Source organism: Parasteatoda tepidariorum, chromosome 8 (assembly GCF_982258835.1).
Source record: "Parasteatoda tepidariorum strain Cologne lab strain chromosome 8, Ptep-v5.0, whole genome shotgun sequence".
NCBI classification, from domain to species: Eukaryota; Metazoa; Arthropoda; class Arachnida; order Araneae; family Theridiidae; genus Parasteatoda; species Parasteatoda tepidariorum.
In genome coordinates, this window is record NC_141762.1 from 22,948,456 (window position 1) to 22,967,329 (window position 18,874).

Here is an 18,874-nt window from a genome sequence, read left to right on the forward strand (position 1 = left end):
AAAATAAAACAAGCTGTAAATCTGAAAACTGATTAAAATTGAATTCATTTATAGGAACAATAAAATCTATTGGATAAAAAACTTAGAATAAAAAAACAGTACGGAAAATGCACAGAACATCTAAATATAGCATATTTGTTGAAAAATATATAGATATACATACACATAGTATATACATGCATATATACATATTACATGTATATATATAAGTATATACATCATGCATGGGAACAAAAAAGTAATGATTTCAAAGTACATTTTGAGGAAATCAAAAATTCAAATTAACCTTAAAACTAAAACTCGGTGGCACGACAGCCCATAGAGGGCCAAAGCCTACTATGCTCTTCTAAGTTTTCTTGACCTTGGGCTCAGGAACAGACGTTCCAGTTGGATGGTCAGCTGAACCAGGAACCCCCAGTATTTAGTCCTCTAACATGCTTGGTAAGAATACATATAAACAAAACGGTTGAACAGGAAATGCAGGCAAAAGAATATTAAATAAAGTAAATTTGAATAGCTTAGAAATCCAAGAATATAATAAAATACAAACAAAAACTTACTTTAATAAACAGTAAAATGAAAATAAATTAGTTTATCATGTAGCAAATCATAAAATGTAAAATAATTTTTCACTAAGCTTCATCATAAATTTAGAAGCCTTTTAAAAAAATATTAAGATTGATATCCTATTCAAAAGTGATGCTTTAATAAACATTGAATGTAAGAAAAAAAAATTTTCAAACAAAAAAAATTATAAATAAATAAGTTTTTTCCCCCATTTTTATTTCAAGGCTGACGATCCCTAACACAAAAATTCCAGATTCATATTTTCTACAAAAATTTATTAATATTAGTTAAAATTCACTTTAAAATTAGTTAACAAAATATTGGTAACACAACAAACAAACAACAAAAAATTTAACAAAATTTTGCTGCAAAATAATTTATTAACTTGAAAATTTTTTATGTTTTATTTTAAGCCAGAGTGATGATAAAAATGAGAAAATTTTGTTTTTGAGCAAAGTCTGTTAGTTAGAATCATATAGCTTCAATTTTAGAATTTTGTTGAATTTATAGCAGTTTTAGCTGTCACTTTTTGACATAATGCTCACAAAAATTATGGAGTGTTAATATTTAACATTAACAATCGTAGGTAAAAATTAAGCAAACTAGTGATTAAAATAAATTAAAAAATATTAGCCACGGAAACTTAATAGTTTTGAAGCAGTTTAATGGCTTTAAAGAGAAAACTTTTCCTACAAAGTAATTTTTCTTTTACTCACAAAATGGACCTAAATTGTCTAAAACAGTGTTAAATTATATTTAATTGGCTTCCTCTCATTAACTAACTCTGATTACCACATCAACTACATAAAATGAAAACCTAACAATAGGGGCCAAATTTCTGATGAAAGATGATTAAATATTGGAAATTAAAAGGCTTCAGGGAATTAGATTAGGAATTAAATATTGGAAAAGCTTTTATGTCAAAATGCTTTGGATCTTTAAAAAAAATCACTTATTTCTCAATTCTGTCATGTATGCTTTTAAAATTCCGTTATGACCATTTTATTTAGGTGTCAAATGACAATTGCCAATTTTACCCATAAAATTATAAGAAACAAAATAGGACAAATTTATCTATTCCAACAATATGAATGTCTCTAATCATAACCAGTTTTTCAAGCAAGTTTGGATTATACATTTGGTTCTACAATATTCACAATTACAAGACGCAATGACAATTGAGACAACAAATGTTTCTTTTTGTTTTATTTATTATCTAATTCTATAATCTGATTTTTATGGATCACAGATGCACAGGAAAACAAGCGCCAACTATGCTTTAGTTCACGTAGTATTTAAATGAACAATCAAATGTGTTTTCAAATGAGCTTTCTGGGTAAAACTCTTACTACAATAATGGCACATAAAAGGACGATCACCAGTATGAACAACAATATGCCTTGCAAGTTTACTTTCGTAAATGAAGTGTTTCGGACAAAAAGGGCATTGTAATTGCACAGCAGAGTTTACTGATTGTTTAAAACTAGGAGATCTATTAACTTGATTTATCTTTTGAGATGGATTAACTAATGGTTGAACTTCACTAATCCTTTTAGGTTCCATATATATCTTCACTCTTTCGGATAAAGGATTATTTGAAAGAAAATATGATCCACTTTGATGATCACCTAAGAAAAAGAAAACAGCAGTAAAATTACAAACAAGCAATAATCAAAAATGGAAATATTGCAAAATAGTTATACATATAAAAAATTTTAAAATACAGCACCAAAACACAATTAATTTTACTGAAAAACAACCAACTACATAGTCAGCATCAAAAATTGAAATTTTTACTTTTAAATTGTATTGGTTACTTAAGATGCATAATTAATTTGTTGTTCATAAGTATACAGTGGCTATTTTGTAAATAAAAGTTCCTTTAAAAAAAAAACTCATAAAGAGAAAATTCTTTCTTTGAATACATAACAATCATTTTAAAGGAAGGGAAAAAATTGCTACAAGCAACTTCAGATAACAGTTTAAATTTTACTTTGATTCTTCAATGTAGAGTTAAGTTGAATGTAGAATTTAATGACAAGAGGGAAAAAAAACATCTTAATTGAGCTAAATCTAAACAATGTGCTCTATGCAAGCTGATAGAAAGGTGGGGTAAACCATGTCAAAGACAAGAAAGGAAGAGATAGAGAATCTGAACCTCAATAGGGTATCTGATTGTGAAACTACCAGAAGTCTAGTTCTGTTTCATCAAAAAAGTGTTACTTAAATAAGTTTATTTAATAGAATTTAGAATTGAGTTTAATTTAGTGACTAGAAATAAAAAAAAATTCTAGACTAAGACTAACTCATTATTTGGTTATTATATATGAAGAATTTCAAAAAAATGTTAACTAAGTTTCCACCTTATTGTACCATCCATAAGCAAAAAGTTGAAAAGAAAAAATTATTTATAAATAAAAAAACATGCAGAATAAAGAATTTTAATAATTTATTAAAGAAAAAATTTACTATTAGATATTAAAAATTTCAAACAATTTGATCCTAAAGCAATAGATTGATGATTTGAATAAGTTGATGGAAAAATTTTACATTTACAATTTTTTGAACTATTGTTCAAATTTCACATCATGAGAACTTTGGATAGCAAGATTAAAAGAGAAACCAATGTTAAGAAAATGAACAGTTACTGTCAAACTTGAATTAGAAAAGTTCAATTACAAAAAAATGAAGATTTTGCAGAAAATAAATAAAATAACATAGAATTATTGCAGATATTTATTTTAAAATAAAAATACCATTACATTTCATTTTTAACAAGGAGTAATGCACACACACACAAAAAAGAGATTTTTTTAATATTTTTGGGTCAGAAAAAAAAAAGATTAAGACTACAATACTATACAATTATACAAACAAAATTATTTTCATTCATGAAAAAGTAATTAAATTTCTGGGGGGAAAAAACAAATGTTTTAATAATGAAATGTAACTAAGACCAGAAAAAATATATAAAACAGTCGTAATAAATAATTTATTTTTAAATTAAAATTCACTATAAATTGCAAAAAAAATTTAAAAAATAACATGCAAAAAAAAAAAAACATTTGAAATTGAGTACAAGTTATAAAAGCGACTAGAAAGTAATTCAACCGTAATTCTTGTGCAACAAAATATTAAAAATAGCAGTATACATACTTTATGTTCATATAAAATACAATTGGTTTTATGAAATAGATTTTAAAAGTTCTATGGAATAAAGTTTTGATCATTTATTTGCTAATAACATTTCTATATAATAAACACTGACATTGATTGTTTCTACATTAATTACCATAAATTAATTCTAAAGATTTGCTCTACAAACATGATAGATAAATTGATCTCTCCTTATAAACCCACGATTACATGCTCTACAAGCATATGGTCTCTCACCTGTGTGAATACAAATATGTCGCATTAAGTTAGATTGAGAAGCAAAAGCTTTTGGACAGAACCTACACTTGAATGGTTTATCACCGGTGTGTGTTCGAATGTGGCTCACTAAATAGGATTTCCTCTTAAAAGACTTTTGACAAAACTCACAAACATATTCTTCGTTATAGTCTAGTTGCATAGATGGAACCATCTCTAGGTTTTCATCGTGAGGTAATATCAATTGGTTTGGCTGGATAGCTTCAAGTACATCCATACTTTGCGAAGAAAACAAATCACTTTGGACGTCAACATCTGAAAATAATAATAATTTCAACAGTTTTACTAATAAAACAAAAATACCGTTAAAATAATCTGAATCAAATTACAGAAAATTTTTTCAACATAAAATGATAAATATACTTAATATTCTTTCAAAAATAGCTTAGTAGCAAACATCAATATGCAAGAAACATTTTAGAATAGATAATTTTGCTATAATAGTAATCAAACGAAATAGTAACACAGTTAAATCTGAAAAAAATTCAAAAAATTAATCAAAATTATTTAAAGAGAAATGTAGATTAGAGTAATAACCCATAAAATAATTTAAATAAATGTTGATAATTTATCAAAACAATCATTATTTAACAAGGCTATTATAGACTAATTCATAGGCAACAGGATATAGTAGTAACAGTATATTTTTCAATATCATTTAATTTTAAAACTGTAAAAGAATGTGTGATGCATTTAACTCATAAGTGATGCATAAATAGAAATTACATACATTGCCGCAATGGGAAGATATTCCTCTTGGTACTTAACAGAGTTCTCCCTACGAATAAAAGAGGGACCAACTTAAAGGGTATAACTTTTGGGCAAATCTTTAATTATTTTTATAAAAAGTTTTGCAAGTATAAAAGACTATTGTATTGCCTGACGATGGTAATTGGTTCAAACAGATACCAAAATGGAAATATCCCTGCCACATTATTCTATCCACTGTTATTATCCACTTCTCTTTCAAAAGGGCCAAGCTTGACCAGAAAAATAATGACCACATACAAAACTATGCACATAGTTTATTGAAACCATACACTGGTTATTTGAAATATTAGAAACTAATTAAATAAAACTAATATTAACAATAAGGTGCTTTAAAATGTTTATTTACAAAATCGAGAGCTAGCAAATATTTTATATATCATGACAGTGAACAATAAATCATAATTATGCAATATGAACATAAGAAATACGGATAATCACATATTTAAATAAAATACCAAATATTTCGCATATATATAAACAGCAGGAACTAGACATAAAACTTCTGCCCGCAACAGCAGGAATAAAAATCGTGACCTATTTTAAACGTAGCTAAACACAAAATACAACAGCATAGAAATTCTTGCCCCCCAATGAGAATGTTCCTATACGCTTTAAAAATTATATGATTTTCCTTTCAAATATTTAAGATCAAAGTATTTCTCATAAATTAAGGTTCATGAACGCAATCGTACACCAAGACATCACACACAATCAAGAATTTGCAAATATTTTATAAAAAGAGCAATTCAATTATATTTCAGTAATATTTCCGCAAGAGATATCCATAATAATGATCACGGATAATCAGACAACTCATTAAATAGTGTTCATTATACCGCATTAACAGCACTAAATATAAAACTTTGCAAGCAGTAACAGGAATAAAAATCGTGATCTATTGTTAATGTAGCTATATAAAAAAATTTAACACAAAACAAAGCATGGTAAAAATGCTTGCCCACATTAAAAACGTTCCATTACATTTCAAAAAAAATACGATACTCTTTTTAGAGCTTATATGATAAATTTATTTCTTATAATTTAGGAATCTAGTACACAAACACACAAACGTCAACAATTCCAAGAAAAAAAACAAGCAGCTGCCATATTGAACAACGCGCCTGTCTTTAATGCCACATTTTGATAGATGTAACATTAAAATAAAAGTACTTAATGTATAAATAAAGAAATAATTAAATTGCAACAAAAAAAATTTTTTAAAAGGCATGCTTGTTTTAATAACTGACAAAATCTGATTTTTTTTTTAATTTACTTTTATGAGCTATTTCAAGTTGGCAATGGAAAAGTTAGGTCATTTGTTTTTGTGAACCCTTATTATTATAAAAAAAATTTCTCAGTTCACGAAAAGATTGCCATATAAATTATAATATTTTATTCATAATTGTTTTTCCATTAACTTTAACTGATTTCTTTTTATTTCAGTGGTTTAAATTTTAACAAGGCTATAATGAATTGTTAAATGTTTAGACAAAATTTCCACACTACGCGAATCGAGAGGACCGACTTTATATTTTGTTGTCATTACTATTATTAACTGAAATGTTATATTGTTTATATTTTAAGTTTACTGAATGGTTTTTTGACATTTTCTATTGTAACTAAATGCCTTGTAAAATTATTATTAGGCTCATTAAGTGATATCTATAAATGCATGCCTTGTTGTTTTATGAAATAAGTAAACAAAATCAGTATTTTTGTTTCATTATTATGAATAAAGATTGTCATAAGTAATCGTCCTTCTTACTTTTAAGGCTATGCCGTTTTTCGTTATTGTAATTTGATTAAATGAGATAATGCCAATTTCTAATTTTTCTCTTATGTTTGTTTAATATGCTAACATTTACAAGTGCTACGAAAAAATTCGTCTACTATCTAACATAGGGAGCTACTATATAACATATCCAATATTCGGAAATATTTCCGTATCTGATCTGTTATGTCAACCATAAACGCCCAGGCTCCAAATAGATTTTAAACTTGTTATTTTAATAAAAGAAGAAGACAAGAAGGTTTGTCTGAGGATAGCTGCGTGTTATACCCCTCAAATTGGTCCTCTTGACTGATATTTATTGATTGTTTCTTGGGGAGGACACAGCTCAAAGGTTGCCAAGGTTTGGGGATTATTCTGCCTCAGGTCGTAATACAGAATTTTTCATAATTACTTGTGAGCCACTGCCCAGAAATTGCCAAAACTTGATGATTATTTTATCTTTGGTACCGATCCAAGAAATTTCCATTAATTATGAATTATATGAGAAGTTTGCATTTTTATGTCCTGAATTATTGATAACAGATATTCAGATAATTAAAATTAAGAAACCTTTAAAATACTACAAAATGAGGATGGAAAATAGCCTATAAAATGTTCAGGGGGAAATTAAATAGCAGATGTCCGCTTAATGAATCAAATGTCCATTTCAAGTTTTGTTTTCTTAAAAGTATTTGCAAGGCTGCTTCTATCAAGCTTCATGATAAATTATAGTGTTAAAAATTACAATTTTGTACAATTATATACTCTCAAACATTAATGTAAATTTCAAGTCAAAATCTCACAGATTAGGAAATCTTTCTTTTTAATTAATGAATTAAAGTAATTTTGCTTGTTTTTAAGTGGAAATACTACACAAGTCGATGCATTAACTTTCATGGAAACTTTAAAGTGGAATATATTCACAAACAAAACTACATAAAACCCATATAGATCTTCTAAAAAATGTACTGACATTTTTAGTAAGTATACTTTGCTCCATTGGTAATAAAAAAAGATACCATTGGATACTAGTCGGAAACCACTAGTGTATATAATGCAAATGCAACAGTATTAGTTTCAATAGGTTTATAAACTGTAATCTCTAAATTTATATACGGTTTAGGAATTAAAACATTTTACATTATGAGAAAATTGAATTTCTTAAGAAATACGTTATGCAACAAAATTATAATAACTTTCTTTCTTTTAAACTCTAAAAGAGACTTTTAATGTTTTATTTCCATGATTGCACCATTGCAGGGAATATTGTCTGCAGCACTATTTATTTTCCTAGTACTAAAATTTTCATTTCTTAATTATGAAGTACACAGTTTAAATTAATGAATAATGTTATGGTTATATATATTTTAAATTTGCATGATTTACTGTTCTTTTTTGAGAATTTAGTGAGTAGTTCAATTTTTAGTTAATAAAGTGAAGAATATTTTATTTTTATCTGTTACTTATTTTGTTGCACAAATTTATCTAATTATCATGATTACAGAGATTTTTGCGCGTATATTGTGTTGTTAAATATTGTTGAAGTACTTCCTATAAGTAAACAATTTATTTTAATTATCATCATGATTTTTTAACCAGTATGGATTTGTTTTGCATCTGTATAATTTCTCTCACTAAATTCGCTGCACTGTTCTTGAACGGTAAACCATTTTTATAATTTTGTTTTAAATAATATATTTATTTTTCAGGTTCTTCTTTTTGTTTTATTCTATTTTTGGAATGATTAATAATTAAGTTTTGGTTTTTGATATGTCACTTAATTTATCTATATAATTGTATTTATTTATGACTATTTATTAATTACATCCAGATTTTTTTTTTTTTTTTTTTCTTAATTCCAGTTTCTTACAATTTTGATGACTTTTAACTTTTTTTGTTCATCTAGCTTTTTTACACTTGAATGTATTTTTTGTGAATTAATATTTTCAGTTTGAAATTTAGGATGTTTAATTGTTAATTATAAATTTGTCTTTTATTTCTGAATTGTCTCATCGAAAGATTCTACTATAATATTTTACTGTATTTTCATTTATTAATCTGTTATGCATCAAAATAAGGACTAACTGCATTTTTGTCTTTATTAATTTACTGTATCATTAAGTATTTAACAGTATTTTTAACATATATTGTCCTGGGATATAATGTCCTGTTTAAAATTAAAATAAAAATTTTATTTCAGATATTTATTTAAACTAATAAACTTTTCTGGAGTTGTATTATTCATCATATGTATTTTCTGGAGTTATGGAGTTGGAAATTATATTTTAACTACATTTTTTTTAATGTGTATATCATTAGTTATTGCTTTATTTCAGCTACTTATTTTGTGTGTTTCAATTTTTATTAGATTTAATTATTAAATGCATAAATACTTCTTTCATAATTTCTCAATTGTTATTTTATTTGTTTTTTTCCTAGGCTTTGTATTTTAATTTCTTAGGGCAAATTAAATATATTGTATATAAAGTAACTACCAAGCTCCAATATTTTTGTTTTATTTATTTATTTTTTATTATATTTTACCTGTTACATTATTTTTATTTATTTTAATAATAACTAGTTTTTTTTCTTATTTCAGATGTTTGTGCTAATAAAAAATAGCTAGTCACCGCTTTAAAATTGTGCTTATATATATAATAATATATGTTTGATGCATTAACATTAGATATAGTAACTGATATGGTGTATAAATTTGCATTTTAATATCTTTATCTCTTGTCAAAAATTGTTTTTATTATACCTAGTGATGGCAATTCATATTTTGTTATATTTTATTTTTGTGTTAGCTATATTTCATATTTCTCTTTTATTTTTATAAATAGTGATTCCTAATTAGTTTAATTTTTATACATTGTTTTATTGTTTGCTAGAATAGTTTAGTTACTATTTAGTTAATACTTACTTATTTTGATTTTTATTCTTGTTAATAATGCTATTGTAGTAATTTATGTTCCTAAAGTTACTATTCCTAAAATATTATTTAAATTAATGTTTTATGCTTCTTTTTTTTATTATTATATAAAAACTTGACTGATTCAAGAATTGAGCTTGATCTAATATTAAAATGTCAGTTGCCTTGTTTTTGAGACAGCACTAATTATTATTTCATATTAACTTTTCTTTTACATTTATTTTGCTTTGATTAATTTTTAGGAGACTGTTGTTATCTATAAGGTAAAATAACACAGTCCTTCTATTCTCTATATGAAAAATGTGAAATGATATATTATCCATGAAATGTATTAACATTTCTTATTATGTTACTTAAAAAAGATAGTTCATAGCCTGTAGGTGTTCAAGTTTTTCAAAAATAAAAGGACCGCTTTTTTCTTTATTCTCATATTAATTAACCTTTCCAAGATATATGCCCCTTTAAAGAGATTAAAACCCTCAATCTGCACCCACAAACCCTAATTTTAAAACGATTGAAACCCTTAAAAAAATATTTTTTAAAAAAATATTTGCTGGACAAATAATTTTAAAACTTCTACTATTTTTTTTTTTTTTAATATTGTCGTTTGCTACATTTTAAATATTGCAACTATTTATTGTTTTAAAAATAAAAATCAATTGAGAAGAAATGTTTTAAAATCAACAAAGAAAAATTCAATGATTTTTTTAGGAGGGGAGAGGGGAGGGGCATTGAGTTATTAAGTTTGAGATGCTGAAAATAAAAGTTATGAATCTCTGTTTTTTGAGCGACAAATCAAAATTTTGTGCAAATGTATTTGATAAAATTTATTATTGTTATAATTTGAAGCATTTAGTTTTCAATAAAATAAGGCTGAATTTACTTTACTTAAACTTTTACTTTTAAGAATTGCTATACTTTACTTTTAAGAATTATCATCTAATAATTTTTTGTAAGTTATGCAAAATTTACTTTCTAATTTTACCATATTTCTTTTACTAGATATTGATGCAATCTTTTCTTGTTGTTAAATATCTAGAAACTTATCAGCATTTATTTTTTCGATACTTTTTATGTAATTTAATATATTTTTATTTTGTAGAACATGTGTGGAACATGATATTCCGCTCTGCACAACTGTTTTCTTGGGGCAAAATAAGTAACCATGATAGTTCTGATAAGCTACCTGAGTTGAAATGCGACCGTTGCTCTTATGTTACGGATAAAATTGTCAACTTCCAAAAACACATTTCCATCCATGTTGGTGATGAAATCCCTGCGTGTGAGCAGTGTGGAGAAGAATTCAATGATGAAATTGAGCTCCTGCGTCACCTTTGCAACTTTTCAGGGACAAAGACTATTTGTTGCGAGTTCTGCACAAGGAAGTTTGGCTATCTGTCGAGTCTTAAAAAACATCAGCGTCGACATACGATGTATCAAGCCCATAAATGTGCCTTATGTTCCAAAAGATTCAATGAAAAAAATGAGTTGATACGCCACTCTAAGACCCATCGAGGTGAGAGAAACTTTGACTGTGACCTCTGTGATAAGAGTTTCTACGAGAAAAAAGATCTGTCACGCCACTCGCATTCTCATAGTGGAGAAAAACCATTTGTTTGTGTCGAATGTGGGAAAAAGTTTAGTCGTAAGAATGATCTAGTTCGACATTCACGCTTGCATACTGGAGAAAAATATTTCAACTGTGAGTATTGCGGAAAAGAGTTTTATAGAAAAGATAAATTAAAAATCCACGTTCGTGTTCACACAGGAGAAAAGCCATTTTCTTGTGACAAGTGTGGGCGAAAGTTCAGCGCAAAAACAGATATGAGTCGCCATTATCGCTTGCATACTGGTGAGAGACCATTTTCATGTGCCGACTGTGGAAAGAATTTCAGCCTTAAATCCAAATTGCGTGATCATGTTTGTATAAAAGAATTGGGGTTCGAAGATAAATCAATGCCTCTTACCATTGATTTGAAGTCTTAGCTTCATAAATCTGGAATAATTTCTGCCTTAAATCTAAATCCTGTTAGTGTAAAATATTTGGGGTTCAAAGATAAATGAATGTCTCTTACCATTGATATGAAGTCTTAGCTTCATAAATCTGTGTGTTACAGCAAATGCAAAGTTTGATATTACTTAATTATACTAGAAAATTTGTACAAAACAGTTTGAAAAAGGTTACATTTTTAAAAAGTTCGCAAATTTATATGAAATTGTATTTTACATGGTATAAAGCAGTATTCTTTATAGCTTTTTTCAAATGTCTTAAGAAATTTTTTTTATTAAGAATGTTTGTGCCTTACTATACCAGTTGTTTGACAATGTTTGCAAAGAATCAAAGTAGCGAAACATACTTGTTTTCTTAAAAAGTTATAATGTTAGTGTTAAAATATATACCATTATCTTTTCCATACAAAAGTAGAAATGTCAAGTTTGTTTACTTACAAAGAATTGCATTATTGAAAAGTTCACAAATTATACTTTTTATCAACTGACGATTTTTAAAAATATTTATCACTTACGTTAAGAAATGTTTTCTCATGAAAAATGTTTGTACCTCAATATACACATTGATTGTTGGTGCTATTTGTAAAAGTCGTAGTAATGAACATTTCCGTGCTCTTGATACTTTATAATGATTGTGAAAAAATGTATATGAGTCGGCATTGATAAAAAAAATTTCACTTTGTTGTGCTTACTAATAAAAATATCAGGGTTTGAGGATAAATTTTTTATTTTTTTGTATTTATTTAAAATTTTAGCTAGTTTAATTTGCAAAATTTAAGTTGCATCATGCTTTGATATTAACCCTTTGTGGGGCTTGAAAATTTAATCAAAAATTCTCAACAAGGAGTACCATAAGAATTGTGGTTATCGTATGTACTCCCATAATGACGTAAGCTTCTTATTTTAATATTTTTTCAAAATTTAGAGCGATTGATGAAAACTTGCAATTAAAATGGAACTACTGGAATTTTAATAATTTGTATTGTCAAAGATAAGTAGAACAGTTCTTATTCCACTGCCCCTAAAAGGGTTGAGCAAGTAGCTGTATTTTTCAAAGAATCACAAATATTTTTAAATGTTGTTGAAATGATCTGATTTTTAGTCTCTAATATGGCTACATCTTTATTTTTGTGGTAAGAAATTTTCTTTTTATAAAAAATGTTTGTGTTTTTTTGTAATTTGCATCAATTAATGATGCCCTTAAAAATCAAGTGTACCTTGAAATGTCTCATTGTAATTTAAACTGTGAATACAGTTTTAAATTTTGAACATGGTTTAATCAGTTTAAATTTTACTGTTATTTCGTATTGTTTAAAAACTTGTAAATACCTTTTTTCTAGTTAATTTAGAAATTGAATGTTTGTTTATTTTATATCTTTCTCATGCTAGTGAAAAATATTTTAACTTAGCTGGATGCTGTGTTCTTTACAGTGTTGTATATTCATAAAACTGATTGACCAGCCAAATATGTGTCCGGAAAAAGAAATTTCGAGATTATTTTATTAGTTAAACTTTCTCAAACATTAAAGGTAAAATTGTTAAAAATAGAATCCCACATTAACTTTTTATCTTGTGGATCATTAGCAAAAACAAATAAATAAAAGAAGCAAAATAGAGGTCATTATAAAATAAGATTGACGGTGTTTGAAACAACTTTTCTAGCGTTCATTTTTGCATAATTCCAAAATCCATCTGTCTGATTGGTGTGACTTAATTCTTTCTTTACAATTCAATGCCCAGATTCATAATTAAAATGTTTTTAAATTGCGCATCAAGAGTCATATTGATGAGATTTAACAAATCATGATTTCGTATTTGGAAATCTCAATATAGCTAATTTAAGTTGAAATAAAGTCACAAATAAATTACTTGGATGCAAATCAGGATAACTGAGTGTGTCTAATAATCAGACTGTATAATATACATGAATGCCGTTGGCGAGAAATTTGTAAATTTTTTACTATTACTAAAAAAGAAAAAACCTGCCTCTTCAAAAAGTTTTTTAAAACTCTCGAGAAAAAAAAAAAAAAAATTTTTTATGCCTTTTCCTATCAATGCAAACGCGATTCAAAATTACATTCACATGGTTTGAAATCACACATCGTGATTCCTATTTACGTGATTTAAGATAGCACATTGTGTTTCGTATTTTCATGATTTTATATCAAATATCGAGGTTTGTCACACAATTTAAACAAATGAAAAAAATCTCGCTTCGATATTTTTATTGAAACCTTGATTACATTCTGTGGGTAAATGCTTCCTACATAACACTTTTATCTTGTTCTAATTTCCGGTATTTTTTTTTTTATTAAGTAAAAAATGTTTTTGCTCCTAACATTATTGGATTTCTATTTTCAGCTTTTTTTGGTTTTTTCCTCTTATCCCTGTAGTATAAATCAATATAGAATTCTATTAAAATGAAACATTTTTGAAGAAAAAAAAACATGATTTTCAAACGAATTTTGTCAAAATGAGGTGGTAAAAGCATAAAACAAGTAATGAGAGTTTATCAATGCTTGCAGAAAGTTTTTTAATTGAGGTTTTGTGTTCATAGAAATTTTTTCATTTTATCTAAATCTGCTAATAATCTGGATTCTGCTGTACCTTTAAATTGATATTTAGTTATAGTAAATATCATTAAACTAGCATTCTTATAAATTACAAAGATCACTGTGATAGTTAATGTTGATTAAAATGTTTTCTACAAGTTTTTAAAAACTAATAAATTCAGAAATTGTGGTTTGAAGTTTTATGGATAATTAAAGAAGTGCCTTTCATTCCTTCTTGTCATTTCATAAACTATACATCTTTTTTATAAATTTATTCTTATGCAAAAATAAATTTAGAGCTTTTATTTCTCCTTATTGCATATTATAATATATATTTATTACTTTTATTCCTTCTTGTCATTTCATAAACTATACAATTTTTTCTTATTTAAGAATAAATTTTGCTTATTTTAATAAATCTGTTTATAATTAAGTATACTAAAGGAGTGTTTTATAGTTATACAAATAGAAAATGCATAGATATTCTTGTAAACCTTTGTAATTTCATACTATGTAATAGTTACAGATTCTCCGGAGATTTTCAAAATATTCCTGAATTTCAATGTAATTTTTCATATTCACATGAAAAATTCAAATCTCTCAATTGTTGCCGAAATGAAAAAAATGCTAAAGAGAAAATTTGCCCTTTAAGAAGACTTTTTAAAAGAATGTCTCTTTGTAACAGTGTACATTTTTATCAATTTTTTTAATCGTTGATAATATCATTAAAAATATGCAGCTTTTTTTTATTGTACAAAAATGTATTGTTTTCATTTTATGATATTGGCAGCTATGTTGTCTCCGACAATAGTAGATTCTTTTACCTTTAACATTGATAATCCAATTTTTAAAAACATTAAATATTTCTTTAATTTATTACTTTTTTTTAATTTCTAATTGTAAAAGGCTCATGTATGTAGATGGAACTTGACTGTAGTTTTGTCTAAAACTTACACCATTCAAAAATAGAATTTTGAGATTTTTGAAGTGTGTTTTCCAAAATATTTTAAACAATGCATGCAAGTTAATTCATTTGAATTTGTGAAAACTTATGTGTATTAAATATTTATAAAAAAAATAGTATATTTAGTGTTAAAAGATCAAATTTTAAGCATTCGCATTTTATATTATATTTAAACCCATCTTTCTTCAAAGTACGAAATAAGTATTAACTGCTACTGTCTCTAAATCGACCCATGTTCAGGGTTTATCCTGACCCACATTTTATGGGGGGTTTTTTTATTCAATATTTTTGGTTATTAAATTTTTCCTGAAGTTTAAAAACATATTTTTTAAATTATTTCTTCCATAATGGTTAATTATAAACGTTGTTTTTTAATATTTTATATACATTTGATGTCCATAAAATCTAATTTTTAAGGTTTTAGTACTGTAATAATAAGTGCATTATTTAGTTTTCATAAGAAAACATCATTGAGTGCCTGTTACTTTTGTTTGTTATTGACCTAAATGTTATTCTACAAGTCTATGTGACTAAATTACTCTTCTCAAACCAATGTAATTTTTTTTTCCTATATTATCTTTCTGCTTTAACAATAATTATGAAATGTAGCTATACATTATATATGTATAGGGGGCTACTTAATCATTACACTGAATATATATTTTTTGAGTACTTTATAAAAATGGGATAAAAAAAGAAGACACTTTAAAGATCAATAATTAATGTCACAAATTAATGTTTATGTGAGAAAGTTGAAGAAACAAATCAAAATCTGGCAAATAATTATTTAAGTCTGAATACGGATATCAAGGAAATAGGAAACCATCTTGATTGCTGGGTGTAACTAAAAGATGTTCAATTGTTTTTTTCTTACTTAAATATTATTTAAACTTGCTTGAATAATTAAATAAGTATTACTAATACATAGTGAAACAGTCAGCAGAAATCAATGCAGAACTTTTTTTGTTCTAAAATGCTCAGCTTATTTTTTTTTTTCAGAACTCTTTTTTAAATTAATTTAAACTATCTTTGATGAATTAAATACCTATTAATTTTGGAAATTATGAGTAAACATAATACATAACATTTTAAGTATGTTTAATGTCAATCATAATTGGAAAATATTGCAGTTTTTCTATTTTGATGACTATAAAAATCCCTATGTGTAAAATATTTAGTACATTATGCAATAATTATCATGAAATTTTATATTATTTTGTGAAATCTACTGGATTTTTTCCTCTCCATGTTGACAGCTACGTACATTGGCTTGTGTTCCAATATAGCCAAAGGATATTTTTAAATAAATTTCTAAATAAATTTTTAAATGTCTTCATTCAACAGAACTTATCTAAACTTAAATGTTTGTGTGTCAAAATTGGAAAGATAAATCATTCCTACCCTACATTATTCTTCTTTATTGCATGCTCTCTCAAACTTTTGCAATTTATGTTTTTGGTCTTTAGGTAACAAATATAAGTTCCTTGTCTAAAATGTGCTCTCATTTTAAATATCAAACAAAAAATAAATAGTAAAGAATTTTTAAGTTAAAATTTCTAGCTTCAAAAAGTTGTTAAGTCTTTTGCGCTTTTTTTCTCCAAGAATCACAAATTTTTCTCAATTTCATTGTTAGTAAAATTAAGTATGTAGCTTGTAATAGTTCTTTGCATCTGTATAAGAGTGTTAAAGTAGTTATTTATTATCAAATCCGTCCATGTGTGTTTGGTAAATATCGTCTAATATTCTGCTCTTGATGTCTCACTCAGAATCTGTAATAAGATCTTTTTATGTGTCTCAGTGTTTAAAACTATTTTAAAAATTTTAGGGGATGCTAGATCACCATATATTGTTCCTATCATTAATGTGTTTTTGTAGATTAAAATGATTTAACATCTGTTTACATTATATTGTGTATGAAGGCCTTATTTGAATAGTGGACCAACAACTCATGAGTTACAGACATAACACATTACATGTGAATATTTTTTGCAATATTATTCCAAAAAATATTATTCAACTGTTATAAATTAAAATTTAGGCAAGATTTAATTAGTGGCACCCCTCTGTTTAGCTGCAGAAAAAAGCTACTACTTTTAATACAAGACAGAAATGAATAGCAATGACGTGAAATTGAGGCTCATTTAATTTCTTTAATTAAGTTAATTGGCTCACTATTCAAATTAGACCCTCGTATTATTTCCTATAATCAAATATGAATAACTTTTATGCAGCTGTTGTATTGTTAAAATGTACATGTTTCAAGAGCTTATTTGTTAAGCAACATTTTAATAACGAAATTTTTCAATATAAAAGAAACTCAATTTATTGTCTTTTTAAGTAAAGCTCTTTTCAGTAGATTTGTTAAATTTACTAAATTATCACTAGAGTTCTTCCATTATACTCTGCCTATGTAAAGTACTAATTAAGTTGAGCTTTTTTTTTCTTTTGCATGACGAACTTTTTTGTATTTTATGAAAAGTGTAAGTATTACGTAATCATTATTTGTTTTGGGTGCTTACAACTAATTTTTCTCCCTTTTTTTTTTGAGGTATCTTTCATAATGAAAGCTAGTTTGTTGTGATTGTTAAATAGTACTGTTTAGTTATATACTATGTAGTTAATCCAATCTGTACATATTTTTATTTGTATGTATTAGTTTCTTCTAATTTATCTTTTTGTTTGGGTAAACTTTATAATGTATATTATTATAATAAGTGATGGGTTCAATGTATCACAAATTTAGTTATTTGTCTTTTCTTTAATTGCATTAATAAATATGAAAAAAATTTGTTTGTTCTTTGCTTTAGTTTGGAAAATTTAAATTGTATTGTACATATTGCCATCATATGATGCTGCACCAATCACTTTTTCCAGCTTCAACTAGTTCTGATTGTTGCTTAATTTCAAACTGCTCCAAAATTGACATTTTTCAAAAATTATTGCAAAATTTGCCTTGATCTGCTCCAAAATTGGCACATTTTCTTGACTTTCAAAAATAAAAAAAGAGAGGGAGAGAAATTAGATCTTTACTTGAGTTTGAAAAATTAATCAATAGTCTACTAAATTTCTTGAAGTCAGGACCAAATTTTAGGATCTGGCGATCTGGGAGATAACCGTGTGCCAACCAGGCCCTGATTTATCATAAGACCTGAGAGGCCAAGGGCCCTCTAAATGTTACAGATATATTCTATCTATCAGGGCTGATTGTGCTCCGGAAAAAATCCTGATTTCCGGATTTTTCGCTAACAGTGATCCGGAAGTTTCCGGAGATCGAAAGTCCAGACTTTTCAAAAAATCATTGATCACTTAAGTTTCCAGAAATCAAATTTTTAAAGGTGGAACTTAAAAACACAGTTTATTTAATTTGTTTGTAAGGGAGAGCCACAGAGATACTTTATAAGCTTATATTCCTGATTAATATTTATTTTTTATCACTAAATAGTTGTTAACTCCAAAAAAAAAAAAAAAGACATATTTGTAAATTTTAATTACTTCTCTAGGTTATTATAGGTATGTGTAAATGGTATAAGTATGGGTAAAATTTTAAATATATTCTTAGTAAACTAAGAAATATTGAGAAAAAGGAAAGAAAAAAAACCTTGTTTAAATTTTTTTCAATTTAAACTGTTTATTTTTTGTTGTTTTTTTTTTTCAAATTCAGGAAATTTCCCGGAATTATGACTTGGACTCACAATCACCCCTGATTTATGTTTTTCCTTAAGAATTGTCTATTAGAAATAAGAGTTAACAAAAATTTAAATAAGTATATAACCTTAAATTTACTTGCGTTATAAATAATTTAAAAACTCTTACTAATTAAACAACATGTAAATTTGCTTTAGGTTAACAACCAGGGGGCTCCTGACTGTTCTGTA

The 18,874-nt window shown here is 26.3% G+C and overlaps 2 protein-coding genes across 2 annotated transcripts in view; one reads left to right on the top strand and one right to left on the bottom strand.

Annotated features, from left to right (window-relative positions):
* Window positions 1–1,757: 1,757 nt before the first annotated feature.
* Window positions 1,758–18,874, bottom strand: part of klu (zinc finger protein klumpfuss) — a 71,879-nt gene continuing 54,762 nt past the window's right edge. The window contains exons 6-7 of the mRNA XM_087149480.1: window positions 3,961–4,254; window positions 1,758–2,195 (exon numbers count right to left, since the gene is read on the bottom strand). Coding sequence (XP_087005606.1) covers window positions 1,852–2,195; window positions 3,961–4,254 — 638 coding nt within the window. The 3' untranslated portion in view covers window positions 1,758–1,851. The remainder of the gene's footprint in view (window positions 2,196–3,960; window positions 4,255–18,874) is intronic.
* On the top strand, window positions 6,087–17,787 carry LOC107453864 (uncharacterized). The gene is made up of 2 exons (XM_016070856.4): window positions 6,087–6,466; window positions 10,576–17,787. The coding sequence occupies exons 1-2, from the start codon at window positions 6,439–6,441 to the stop codon at window positions 11,457–11,459; spliced, it is 912 nt and encodes a 303-aa protein (XP_015926342.2). The 5' UTR covers window positions 6,087–6,438; the 3' UTR covers window positions 11,460–17,787.